This window comes from Leptodactylus fuscus, chromosome 2 (genome assembly GCF_031893055.1).
Source record: "Leptodactylus fuscus isolate aLepFus1 chromosome 2, aLepFus1.hap2, whole genome shotgun sequence".
Taxonomy (NCBI): Eukaryota; Metazoa; Chordata; class Amphibia; order Anura; family Leptodactylidae; genus Leptodactylus; species Leptodactylus fuscus.
This window is the reverse complement of record NC_134266.1, coordinates 115942003-115954601: the sequence shown is the minus strand read 5'-3', so window position 1 is coordinate 115954601 and position 12599 is coordinate 115942003. Positions and strand designations below refer to the sequence as shown.

The window sequence follows — 12599 nt, the reverse complement described above, 5'->3', positions numbered from 1 at the left end:
TCTGTAACATGGGGTCCTAGTCTTAGAGAAGCCCTTGAATATTTCAGCAAGACAATGCTAAACCACATACTACATCCATCATAACATTATGGCTTCACAGAAGAGTTCGGGTGCTGACCTGGCCTTCCTACGATCCAGACTTCTCACCTATAGAAAACGTGGCACATTATATAAAATAATCCCCGGACTGTTGAGCAGCTAGAATCTTATATCAGACAAGAACGAGATAACATTCATCTCCCAAAACTTCAGCGGTTGGTGTCTTCACTCAGACATTTACAGACTGTTGTAAAAAGAAGAGGGGATACACAAGGTGGACATGGCCCTTCCCCAACTTTTTGAGATGTTTTGTTGTCATCAATTTCTAAATGAGTTATTTGTTTCAAAGAAATGGAAAAATACCTAACCGTCAACATCTGATATTGTGTTCTATGTTCTATTGTGAATGAATTATGGCTATAAAATTTGGTATAAAAGTGCCAAACAGTGTTATATGTTTATCTATAGTATGTTTTCTCTTTAGGGTTAGTTCACATGGCAGACTTTTTCCCGCCATGTGGCTTTTTTGCACGGCTAGCTATAACGGGATGCTGATGAAGTGCATCGGCATCCCATTGCATCATCCTGCTCCTGATTAGGCCTGAATGAATGGGCCTAATCAGAAGGGAGTCTTGAGCCTTCAACGTTGCGACTGACTCAGCTGCCAAAATCGTATGAAGAGAGGGCATGTTACATTTTTTTTTTTCCGCTAGCTGATAAAAATCGCTAGCGGAAAAAACTGCGAGTGACTCCCATTGAAATGAATGGGTTGCATTTTTGAAGGCGAATTTTGAGGCGGATTCCGCGTCAAAATCTGCCTACAAAGAACTCTGTGTGAACATACCCTTAGGCTGTATTCACACAGAGTAACGCCAGGCGTTTTTTGTGTGTTTTTTGCACATAGCGCCGCGTTTACGCCGCGTAGCGCCGCGTTAACGCCGCGTTAACGCCGGGCAACGCCAACGCTAAATAGCGCGGCGTTAACGCGGCGTATACGCGGCGTATACGCGGCGTTAACGCGGCGCTACGCGGCGTAAACGCGGCGCTATGTGCAAAAAACACACAAAAAACGCCTGGCGTTACTCTGTGTGAATACAGCCTTATTCCTCTTGTAAGTTAATAAATACATTGATGACCATGGGTAACCTTTTCCCTTGTCAGGGGTGAAGTGGGCCTTGCATAATTAAGTCCACACCCTTTTTAACATATGGAATGGTAAACCCCAGTTGTCAGTTTATTTATAAACTTTAGGCTAAAGCCCCACGGCGTTTGCGGAAACGCAGCTTTTTTGTTGCGGTTTCATTGAGCCAAAGCCTGGAATGGATTGAGCAGAAGGTAGAAGTATAAGAAAATCCTATATAGTTCCTATTCCTTTTATAGACATTCTTGGCTTTGGCTCAAAAAACTGCAACAAAAAAAAACTGCGTTTCCACAACGTGGGGCCTTAGGCCCGGGGCCCCACGGGCCAGAAATCGCAGCATTTTACAGTACTTGCAAGTGGATAGGTTTCATGCGAATCCCATACCCACTTTGCAGAAAAAATTGCAGCATGGACACGCTGCAATTTCCAAAACCGTTGCGGTTTTGAAAATCGCAGCATGTCAATTTTATCTATGGAAACGCCGGCGGCTTCCCCGTGAATATAATTGTAACAGAAAGTCTGCAGAGGAAAACTTTGTGAACTTTCTATTCAAAGCGCTGCGGGAAGAACCGCGAAGCGATCACGCCGCAGTTGTTCCTGTAGTGCTTTAGCGCTGCGTTTCCGGCCTATGGGGCCTTAGCCTTAAGAAGGAATAATGGAGGAAAAGAACAATGAAGTTTTAGTAAAAAAAAATTAAAAAGTAAAAATTGCTAAGAACAGATTTCCAAAATATTGTAATTGCTAAGAAATGTTGCTCCCGTATTGTTATTTCATGTAGAATTTAATTAATTAAGTAAGTAAGTACTGTATTAGTTAGAATACACATCAGGATGGCTGGCAACTACTCCATAAGTATGCTGACTCAAATTTGCTGAATGAACATACAAAATTATTTTTTCACACAGTGAATTGATGTCACAAAGTTGTATAAATTGATTCTAGCATATTAAATTTCATCCTATATTTTGGAGTTCCAGCCACATTCAGGCTTTATTGTTATACAACATAGTGATGTAATGGACTAAAGGTTTGTCAGTACCGTATCCACTCTCTAATTATTTCTAATGCATGTATCATTGTATATGTACCTGATAGGGACAAGTGATGAGCGATGGCTAGAGAGCGATGTAGTGGAAGAGCATCAGTTCTCTGACTTGGAAGATACAGATGATGAAGAAGATTCTGATGGAGAAGAGGAGGAGGATGATGACGAAGAGGAAAGTCAGGAAGAAAAAAATCCAGATTTTTCACCAAGCACTGTCACTTCTTATTCACCTAATGAGCCAAGGCAAAACCCAGACAGTGCAGATGCCGCTTCTGTTTGCCAGTTTTCTTCTAGACAATTACAGTCTTCAGAGTCTTCTGGAAAAGATTCCCAAGCACTGTTGGTATCTGATCAGTCAGTGTCTCAGGAGCTAATACCCAGTAGGCAATGGTCTCCTGGTAAAGACATGGGGAATAATCGGGCAGGTCCATCTAGAAGACATCTTCTTCAGAAGAGAGAAAGCTCACCAAAATGTTTTTCACCGACAGGCTGTACCTCACCCCGTAGGGGAATGTCACCATGCCAGCGTTTGCCATCAGCTAGGGAAGTATCTCCTCTTCGATGCATTTCCCCTCAACGACTGTCTCCACATCGTACTCTTTCACCAAGGGCTTACATGTCCCCTGAAAGGGGTTCACCACCAGTCCGGCATTTATCCCCTAGCAGTGAAGTCACAAATCTGCGTTATGGAGCTTTTAGAGGTGGACTGGCTTCACCACCACGGTACCCATCCCCTGGGAGAGAAGAGCCCCATTTTGCAAGGTCAGATGACCAGACCCACTTGAAAGCTGAGCACAGAGTATTTCCATCTAGAGTTCAACGTCATGGGACTTCTGAACTTCTGGAAACATCAGGGATCAAGGTAAGGAAGAAGACAGGGATTTTGACAAATGTTAACACAGTTATTTTTGGTTGAATTTTTTTAATTTAGCATATACTGTATTGGAATCCCTAAATGAGAGGTTACTATATCAGATCTTTAGAGGTCTGCCTCAGCCCCTTCAATTAGCTGTTCTCAGCAGCTGATACACAGAAAACGGAGTAGGAAGCAGACAGCTCTGTTCTTTGCGTAGTGGCAAAACTGAGTCACTGCAGTTTAAATTACATTCAAATGAATGGGAGCTAATATGCAATACCTGATCTGGCCATTGCACAAAAAAACAGAACTGCCTGCTTCTTACTCCGTTCTCTGTGTATCAGCTGCCGCTGTATCAGAACAGCTATTCGGTAGAAGTGCCAGGTGTCTGACCCTCACCAATCTGATATTGATAATCTGCCTTAGGATAGGTCTTCACTATTTTTAGCCTGGAAATGCCCTTTAAAGGAGTTCAGACTAGAAAACATGGTTGATTTCTTTTTCTCAGGAAGTGACCACTTGTCCATTGATTACATGGCAAAGCTACAGTTTAGTGTCATTTAAATGAAATACATAATATCCTGCGAAAAAAAAGCAGCAATGTTTTTGGAGTCCTGCACAGCCCCTTTAAATAATTAGTTATCCAAAACATTACAGGTCCTTGCAGAACTTTTGTCTCTGATGATTTTAAGCAGAATCTGCAGCAGATGTGAATCCAGCTTTACAGTTTTTTGAAGACTTAATTTTTATGGATAAGATGTCTGGTTGAGTATGTTTGTTTATTTTGGGGGTTTTTATTGTTTGCATATAATCGCTTCAATGTGGCATGAAAGTAGTTATGTGTATTCATGTTTAGGGTATGTTTACACGAAGGAAAAGGTGGCGAAAACCTTTTCTGCCTTGTGAACTTTCTGCGTGGCTAGCCATGACGGGATGCCGATGCAGCATCGGCATTCCGTTGCATTATCCCGCTCCTAATTAGGCCCAAATGAATGGGCCTAAACAGGAGCGGGTCTCAAGCCACGGAATCCGCAGCAAGATAGGTCACGTCACTTCTTTTTGCCGCTACTACCTAGCGGGAAAAAAAGCAAGCGGCTCCCATTGAAGTCAATGGGAGCCATTTTTGCAGGCGGATTTTGAGAAGGATGGATATGCCATAAATGCATTTTGTGAGTAAAAATTTTTTACAGCCCAAGAACCACTTTGTATCAAAACACACTGAAAAGTTCTCATACTCATTTTTTCACTTAGTTTTTATAGCTGGTTTCTTCCCACTTAGATGCTGTAGAGGCTGAAAACATTGTATTCCTTCCCAATCTTTTATTTTCAGGTTTTATAAAGAAAAATACTTGTTAGCATAATAGACATCCCGAGTTTTACCTTACCAACAAACACTTTACAAAGATATGCAGGTAGTATTTTAGGAAAAAAATGGAACAGAGCAGTGATCTGGAAATTCCACAGGCTACATGAGTTTCCATTTTCCAGCATGTGAATTTCCAGACAGAAACATATTTTTTATAGGATGATATATGAGGTACAGTACTACTGATATACAAGCAGCACACTTATAGGACCTGTCCAGCTTTGTAAATACCCACAAAATAACAATTGTGCTATAACTCTGCATTATGCTATTTCTCTGTGTGTGAATGAATTGGCAACTGGGTGTTACTAGTCGGGCTTTGGTCCTACACAGTGTGGCGCTGTCATTGAACAATGTCAGAGTGTGTAGGGACACAACCTGAACTGGTATTATAAGGAAGGAGGAATGGCGCAACATAGTTTTCTGCAAACAGATGACCTGGAATTATTATATCATGGGGATTGCACCCATTCACTAAAACAGACATGTGAGAACATCTAACAGGTTCTTTTTAGCAGGATGCCTGGAGCATAAGATGTCTGCCCATTCCAGCCATGCAATACTGTAGTGAGAAAACATTTAAAAGTTCTCAAGCTGAGAATGGGCAGAGGAGTCATTGAAGCAATCTTACCGAGCCGGCCAGGAGAAGCTGGAGAAATCCTAACAGATTTCCGTTGATGCATACTTCCAATTATAAGACTACTTTTCAATACTGTTAAATACAGATGAATATAGGAAACTTTTCAAAAAATTAAAATATCGTTTTTGGGTTTTTTTTTTTACATTTTAAGCCGATTTTCAATTTTAATCTCGATTTTTCTTGTTTTATTTTAAAGAAAAAAAAAAGTCTAAACTTCAGTGAACTGGCACTGGAGGAGTCTGGTCTATTTAATGCGGCTTCCTGGTCCTATCCAGGACAAACCGCTCTGATGGACAGTGTGCAAAAAGACGTTTAGTGGTTGCCATATCTACAGGACGGAGTATAACCGTCTGATTTCTGGGTACCCAGCCACCGGGTTCCCTAGCGATCAAGAAAACAGGAGATTGAAAGTCCCACTAAAGCCTCCTTGTGAAAGTTGCACCAGTGCGCTTGCACGATCCATTCACTTATCCGGAGCTGCAGATTACAGGCTCATAGATGTAAATGGAGCAGTGGTCGCGCAAATGCACGGCTACTCCATTCACAAGACGCCTTTAGTGGGAGTTTTAGTCCCCCTTTCTCCTGATCTCTGGGGGAATTTTGGTCTACAGTGTTGCAGACACCAATAAAGTAACGCAGAGATAAACATCTTTTTATTGACATGCAAATCAGTTTGTAAGAGCAGTAATGGGGGCAGGCCAGATTCAGAGGCTGAAACTGTCAATCACGCCTAAAGGGAAGACAGGCATCAATTCTGCCAGAGCATTTGTCTGTAGCCAAATCTGACAAATCAGGCTGATTTGTATATCCATAAAAGATGGATATCTTTGCATTGTTTCATAGGTTTGTGCTCACAGATTTATTTCTGCTACTGTTAAAGGCCCCTAAATAGCACATTGATTGGTTTGGGAAGCGCTTTGCACTGATGGATTCCGTTTAAGGGAATGCTACATTGCATAAAGGGATAGAAATGAGACTTTGAAGTAATGCTGCAAATTCACTTAAGATGGTCTGTGACGAAATAGAGAATGCTACATGCCATACATTATATGATTGCTGCTGAGCCTCTGAACTGTTTGCAGTTTTGTAAACGAATGCTGATTCTCCAAGTAGGCCGCAACGTTTCGTATTTCTAAGAGAAAATAAAAGGTTACCACCCACTTGGAGAATCTGAGCTACTTTACATATAACCTTCAAGGGACTTTTGAATGGGTGGACGGCTGTAAAATAAATAAATGCCACTTTGTTTAGGGCTAGAGCGACAGTCATATCACTTATGGCATTTATCATTTTTTGTATTGTGACAGGTCCTATTTAAGTTGGCTTTGCATTGTATTGGCAAGGGGTGTTAGCCCCTCCATATTTACTGTTTGTTCATATATTGTAAACTATACCAGGTGCAGACCTTGTAATGTAGGCCGTGTTCTCATTCTGCCTAATGAGTGGATTATTCAGATAGATCTTGTAGTATAAGAGCCCGTGCACACGATGTAACGCGGTATTGATTCTGACATGTAAACTCGTGTCGGAATCAGCACTTCAAAACAGAATCCCATTGACTTCAATGGGTTCCGTTTAACACGCGTAACACATTGAAATCAATGGGTTAAAAAGCCTCCCATTGATTTCAATGTGTAGCGCACATAAGACAAAACCCATTGAAGTCAATGGAATTCTGTTTTGAAGTGCTGATTCTGTCACGCGTTTACGTGTCAGAATCAATGCCGCATTACATCGTGTGCACGGGCCCTAAGAGAGTTCCTACTTCTTTGAAGGCTATGCATGAATCAGTCTTGATAGTGCTTTGGAATGGCTTGGGCGCTCTGCAGAGTACCATGGCCATTTTGTTTGGGAACTTAGAAACTGGAACTTATGATCTTAGGGGGCATTCACACTACCATCTGTGTCCGACAGGCAGTGTCCGCTGCTAATGTCCGTTCAAAATCTTGCACGGACATTAGCAGCGGACACTACCTGTGTCCGTGACATTTTTCATTCATTTCAATGGAGATCGGGTGCGTTGTTTTATACTCCGTGCCTGCTCTTAAGTGTCCGTTCGTAAAGATGTCCGACTTTTCAAGCAGACAGAAAAAACCTACATGTCGGGTTCCTTTCTTCTTTTGTCTTTGGTTTACAGGAATAATTGTATTTCTTGACTGTGGTAACTACTGAGTTAGTCAAAACTCAACCTTTGTTAGTAGAAGTGCTGAATAATATGGTGGTCTGCTTTATTATCTTTTGTCATCCAAACTTACCCCTTATGACAGCAGATCCAGAACCAGTTCACACTGTTCTTGTAGTCAAAGGGCATTTTTGTAAGGTAACCAGTGGTCAGACGCTCTGGGCATAATAGACAGACCTGTGTTTTAAGTTTTGTTAGGTATTTTTGTATAAACTGTGAAGACAATATTAAAATACTGTAAATAGCAAGTTTTATGTACCGTATTTTTCGGACTATAAGACGCACTGGACTATAAGACGCACCTAGGTTTTAGAGGAGGAAAATAGGGAAAAAAAATTTTGAAGCAAAAACTGGTAAAATATTTAATATATGGGAGTTGTAGTTTTGCAACAGCTGCAAGGCCACATTGACAGGTGACCCTGCAGCTGTACGGGGATGTATAGGGCGTTTTTTTTGCGGGGCCAGCTGTACTTTTTAGTTATACCATTTTGGGGGATATCTGTTGCTTAGATCACCTTGTATTGAAAAAAAAAAAAAACAGGAGGTGATTTAGAACTTTTATTTATTTCATATTTTTAAAGCTTTTTTTTTTTTTTTTTTAACTATTTTATTCCCCCCCGGGGGCTTGAACCTGCGGTCACTTGATCGCAAGTCCCATAGACGGCAATACAACTGTATTGCCGTCTATGGGACATTCTGTCTATTAGTATTACGGCTGGTCATAGAGACCAGCCGCAATACTAATACAGCAGTGACAGGCCGGGGAGCCTCATTAGGCTCCCGGCTGTCACCCGAACAGGTCGGCTCCTGCGATATCGCCGCGCAGGAGCCGGCCTGCAACCTCACAGGTACGGGGCCGGTGGGGACCGGCCCCGGGGGAGAAGGGGCCACGGATACTGACCCAGCATCCGCTGTACTAGAGAGGCGGATGCCGGGGAGGGATAGACGCCGGGGCCTGAGACATCGCTGCCCTGCCCTGCATGAAGCCAGCGGCGGGGGGACGGAGGAGCGGAATAGCAGCATCACTCCTCCCGCTGCTGGCTTCATGCAGGACAGGGCAGCGATGTCTCAGGCCCCGGCACCTGTAATGGCGTCTATCACTTGCCGGCTTCCGCCTCTCTATTACAGCGGGTGCCAGGCGCCACCTTCAGACTATAAGACGCACCCTTATTTTCCCCCTAAATTTTGGGGAAAAAAAGTGCGTCTTATAGTCCGAAAAATACGGTAGATATTAGTATAAAAAGTTTTGCATATTCTGATACAAAATGCTATTCTGTTGCAGAAACCAGGATCATCTTCTTTCCCTGCTCTGCCAAGAAACTTTTGCTCACCTCTTACGCCTCATGTATTGCCAAGAAGTGGAGAAAACTTATATACCCATCTGCCGCTGCACTCGCAGCATCTTCAGAGGACACCCTACCCAATGATCCCTATTGGGGGCATCCAAATGGTACAGGCCCGACCCAGTCCTCAACCTTCTCTAGTAGGACACATGCTTTCTGAATTACATGTAGAAGGTCCTGATAAGGAGCCACCCCAAGAAGGAAGTGAACAGCCACTCAGGACTAACAGAAGAGAAAAAGAGGAAGACAGGGTAATGTCACCCCCCAGCACAGCCCCACAGAGTTCCCCAACTCCAAGCAATTACTGCCAAACCGCTTGCACTCCATCTCCATCACCTGGAACACCTCACTCCAGCACTGGCTCTCTAAAGGAAGAGCATCTGGAAGGGGAAGGGTGACTGGACTCTACCTAAAGGGCTGACCACATTCTCAGAGCCTTCTTTTTATGATCTCTTCATGTAGATTAGAGCATGAGGCTAATTGTGAGACGTAAGAGGAATCCTTGTAAGGATAACAGTCCTAAGTGGTGAAAAGTACAAGTACAACAATGTGAGATTTGTTATGGATCATTTAAGGGTACAGGGTAAGGATTGTGTGGAGTTGAAATAAGAAAACTTTTTAGAATCGAGAATAGGAAAACTTTACCGTTTCCAGATTGGTAATGTCAATTAGAGTTAAGCATCCAGGGTAGAAATGACCCTTTCAGCATATACATCCTTTTTGTTATGGTACTGAGAGACACTTGTACAAAAACAGTTCAAAGTTAGGATCAAACGCATTCACATCTATAATATAGAATGAGATATATATATTTTAGGATAAACGATACAGATCCTTTCCCTCCCATTCTGGGCTAAAGGGAACAACTTCATTTCATTCCATTTTTTTGTCCCTCCAACTTTCTCATATCCCATATGCAGTTTATCTGTGCCTTTTTATACACAATTTTCTTTTAAGTATGAAAACAAAAAATTATAAAAAAGGAACTTTCTACGCTGTGAAAAATGTGAATCTTTTCCAATGTGCACCTGCTCCTATTAGTATTTTAATGGGGAAAGCCAGATTTCTATGGATTCTTTTTTGCTGTGCTCCCCCCTTATAATGTGATCCTGAGATGTTGAAAGGAAAATGCACTGAAAAAGTTGATTTTGTTGTTTTTTTTTAGATTATATATATCTGAATATATATCTATATATATTGACTTGGGATAGGTGTCTACAGTGGTGTACAGAGATATTTATACAAATTTATTTAATTAGAACTGTATTGTCATTTTTCTGTTTTTGCTTTAAGGGTTTTGGGTACAAAAAATGAAAGCTTTATTTTTATTTTATGTTGTCAATAAACCCAGCACTTCTCAAATGTGATGAAAGTGGCGCAGCACTTGGTGTGCTGTGGAACAATGCTACATGCTATTGTAGGACGGCAGTAACTGCACTGTATATTATTGAGGACTACCCGTTGTGGATGTAAGACAGCTGAGAACTGTGTATTGTCAGTGGACATGTCACACTGCATAGAATCATGTATGGTGTCCGTTTCCTTGGTACTGAATGCATCATGTAAGAATGCTTTGATAGGACACCTGGAAGGTCGGTTAGGGAAGCGGTAGTATTTTACTTAAGAATTGTATTATGATATAGCTGTCTTCTCCTCATACTCAAATGCAAGGGACGTGCCCGTGCATCTACATATTCCATATACAGTAGAGTTTGCTCCAATCTCTTATTGAAGTTTGATGAAGCACTTATGGAAAATGTCTTCACCTAGCACCTTATTTCCCTTCATTCTTCTTTCTTCCAATTCCCTTGCCCATTCTCAAATATACCAGATTTCTGGTATTCTTTTTCATTAAAATTCTTACCCCTGATTCTTGCACTTTTGTAGCTTCTTTTACAAAGGCTGGGGTACATTTTTTAGTCAGTCTTTTTTAGCCAAGCCATCCTTACGATAGACATTTGTGGTCTCTAGTGCGGAGCCCAGAAACAAGTTATTCTTAGGGATGACGGTTTAAGCACTTTTATTTACCAATGAAGCCATCAAGTACCTTATTTTCTGGTTATTCTTCCCAGCTTGAGTCTACCATTTGCTTATTTAACCATTTGCGATTCTCCTATTATTTGGTGTCCCATGACCGCCACCACCATATACACAGTATACCTTCATTGATTTAGTCACTTTCAGTATGTATACCTGTACTTAGAAATTTTGTGAACTGTCACTGACTTTGTACTGAAATATGACTGCCACAACTCTGAGCCAAAAGGACTTTTTCTTGCATGCCTGCTCGTATAAATGGTGCTTAGATAAGTCTGACATACTGCTGTTTGACAGGAACTTGCACTACGTGGACATCAAGATTAAGGGGATATCTACGGTATTTTGTTTCTTGATTATTGACGTATGGTAGCTACCATATTTACCTATAATAATAATAATACCTAAGTTCAATGTTTTTGGTGCCCTTAGGCTACTAGTATGTAACTTGTGTATATATAGTAATAGAACACACAAGCATTGTAAGCAGACACACACGTCAAGCAACATAATCTTTAATATTGTTTTGGGAGACTTTTTGATATTTTGTGTTATTCTCACTTCCAGTGATCCATTTTGATAGGACATGATGAAGAATTGGCCATTAGAAGGAAAGTAGGTCATTTCTACATGCTACCTCAGCTGAAGTAGTATTTATTTTAAAGATGGCCGACGACTGGTTTTGTTGTTTTAAAAGCAAAAGATTAGGTTATGGCAATTGAGTCAATTCAGAACACTCATTCATTTTTAGAATTTTTTATTTATTTTTTTAATATCGCAGGCCCTAAAATATTGTAACTGGAATTTCTCCATTTTGTGATGCAGAACGGAAGTTTGGCTTAGATGAACACTCTGAAAGCTTCTAAATGGATGCAGTGTGAAACCAGTGTGTGGCGATGGCTGGCATGTCATTCAGGATGAAGCCTCCATGTGCGGTTCACTGCGCCCCTTTGAAATCTTCCATGTACTCATCTTTGTTTTAACAGTAATATGGACATTCTCCAGTTACCATATTCACAGGAAAGGGTCTTTCTTTCTATACGTATACTTATATGTAATGCACCTTTTCATGTAGCAAAGCAATGAACTGTATTCAATGAAATCAGTCCTATGCGTATAGAATACTAAACCTAAAATACAAATGAATCCAATACAAAACAAATATCCTATTAACATATATGCAAACAATCATAGTCCTTGAATTGATACTTTTGATGTGTATGGTATACAAACTATATTTATAGCTCCTTTCTTATAGAACACAAAGTATGTTTGGGGTAATGGTATCTTGGGTAGTTGAGAGAAAATCCAGTGTTTAGGATTATTGCTCTTACAATGTCTTCTAGTCTTCTAGTTGCTCTTTTCAGACACATGTACTGCCACCATTATAGGAGGCAAATTAGATGAAACCTTTATTTATGAAGATGGGAAAAGACGATCTTACAGAGCTGATGTTGGCACAAGGGGTCTAGATTTACAGGATTTTCTCTGAATTTTGTGTCATTTTGGAAAGAGAAATCAAATTCTTGTAAAGATCCTTCTAATGACACTGCCAGATGGTTCAGGTCATACAAAGGTAAATGAGCTATGGGCACTGTGATGCAAAAATCCACCTTAGTATTAGATATTAAAATCAGCTTCAACTCATGAAACATTCCCATTACTGTCCAGTCTTAGCCCTATGCATTTGAACACAATATAGCAAGACCCTTATCTACAAAGAGATATGTTAAAACATAGGTTTGATACCTAGGATTTATTTTGTCAACCTTAAAATGGGTTTTGTATGCAACTTTTGTATAAAAAAACAAAACAAAAATAAAACATTCTTATTTATAACAGATTTGATTCCAAAGTTTTACATAAGTTGGATAAACAGATAGGGTACAAACCATACCATAAGCAATGATATCCTGAGTATGATTTGGGCAGTTTGGTGCTATGTCCTTT

At 40.7% G+C, this 12599-nt stretch overlaps 1 protein-coding gene across 2 annotated transcripts in view; it reads left to right on the top strand.

Annotated features, from left to right (window-relative positions):
* The window catches only part of HIVEP3 (HIVEP zinc finger 3), a 111081-nt gene extending 99622 nt beyond the window's left edge, over positions 1-11459 (top strand). For both annotated transcript variants that reach the window (XM_075264462.1, XM_075264463.1), the window contains 2 exons: positions 2276-3087; positions 8552-11459. In XM_075264462.1, the coding sequence (XP_075120563.1) occupies positions 2276-3087; positions 8552-9010 (1271 nt within the window). In that variant the 3' untranslated portion in view covers positions 9011-11459. The remainder of the gene's footprint in view (positions 1-2275; positions 3088-8551) is intronic.
* The last annotated feature ends 1140 nt before the right edge of the window (positions 11460-12599 follow it).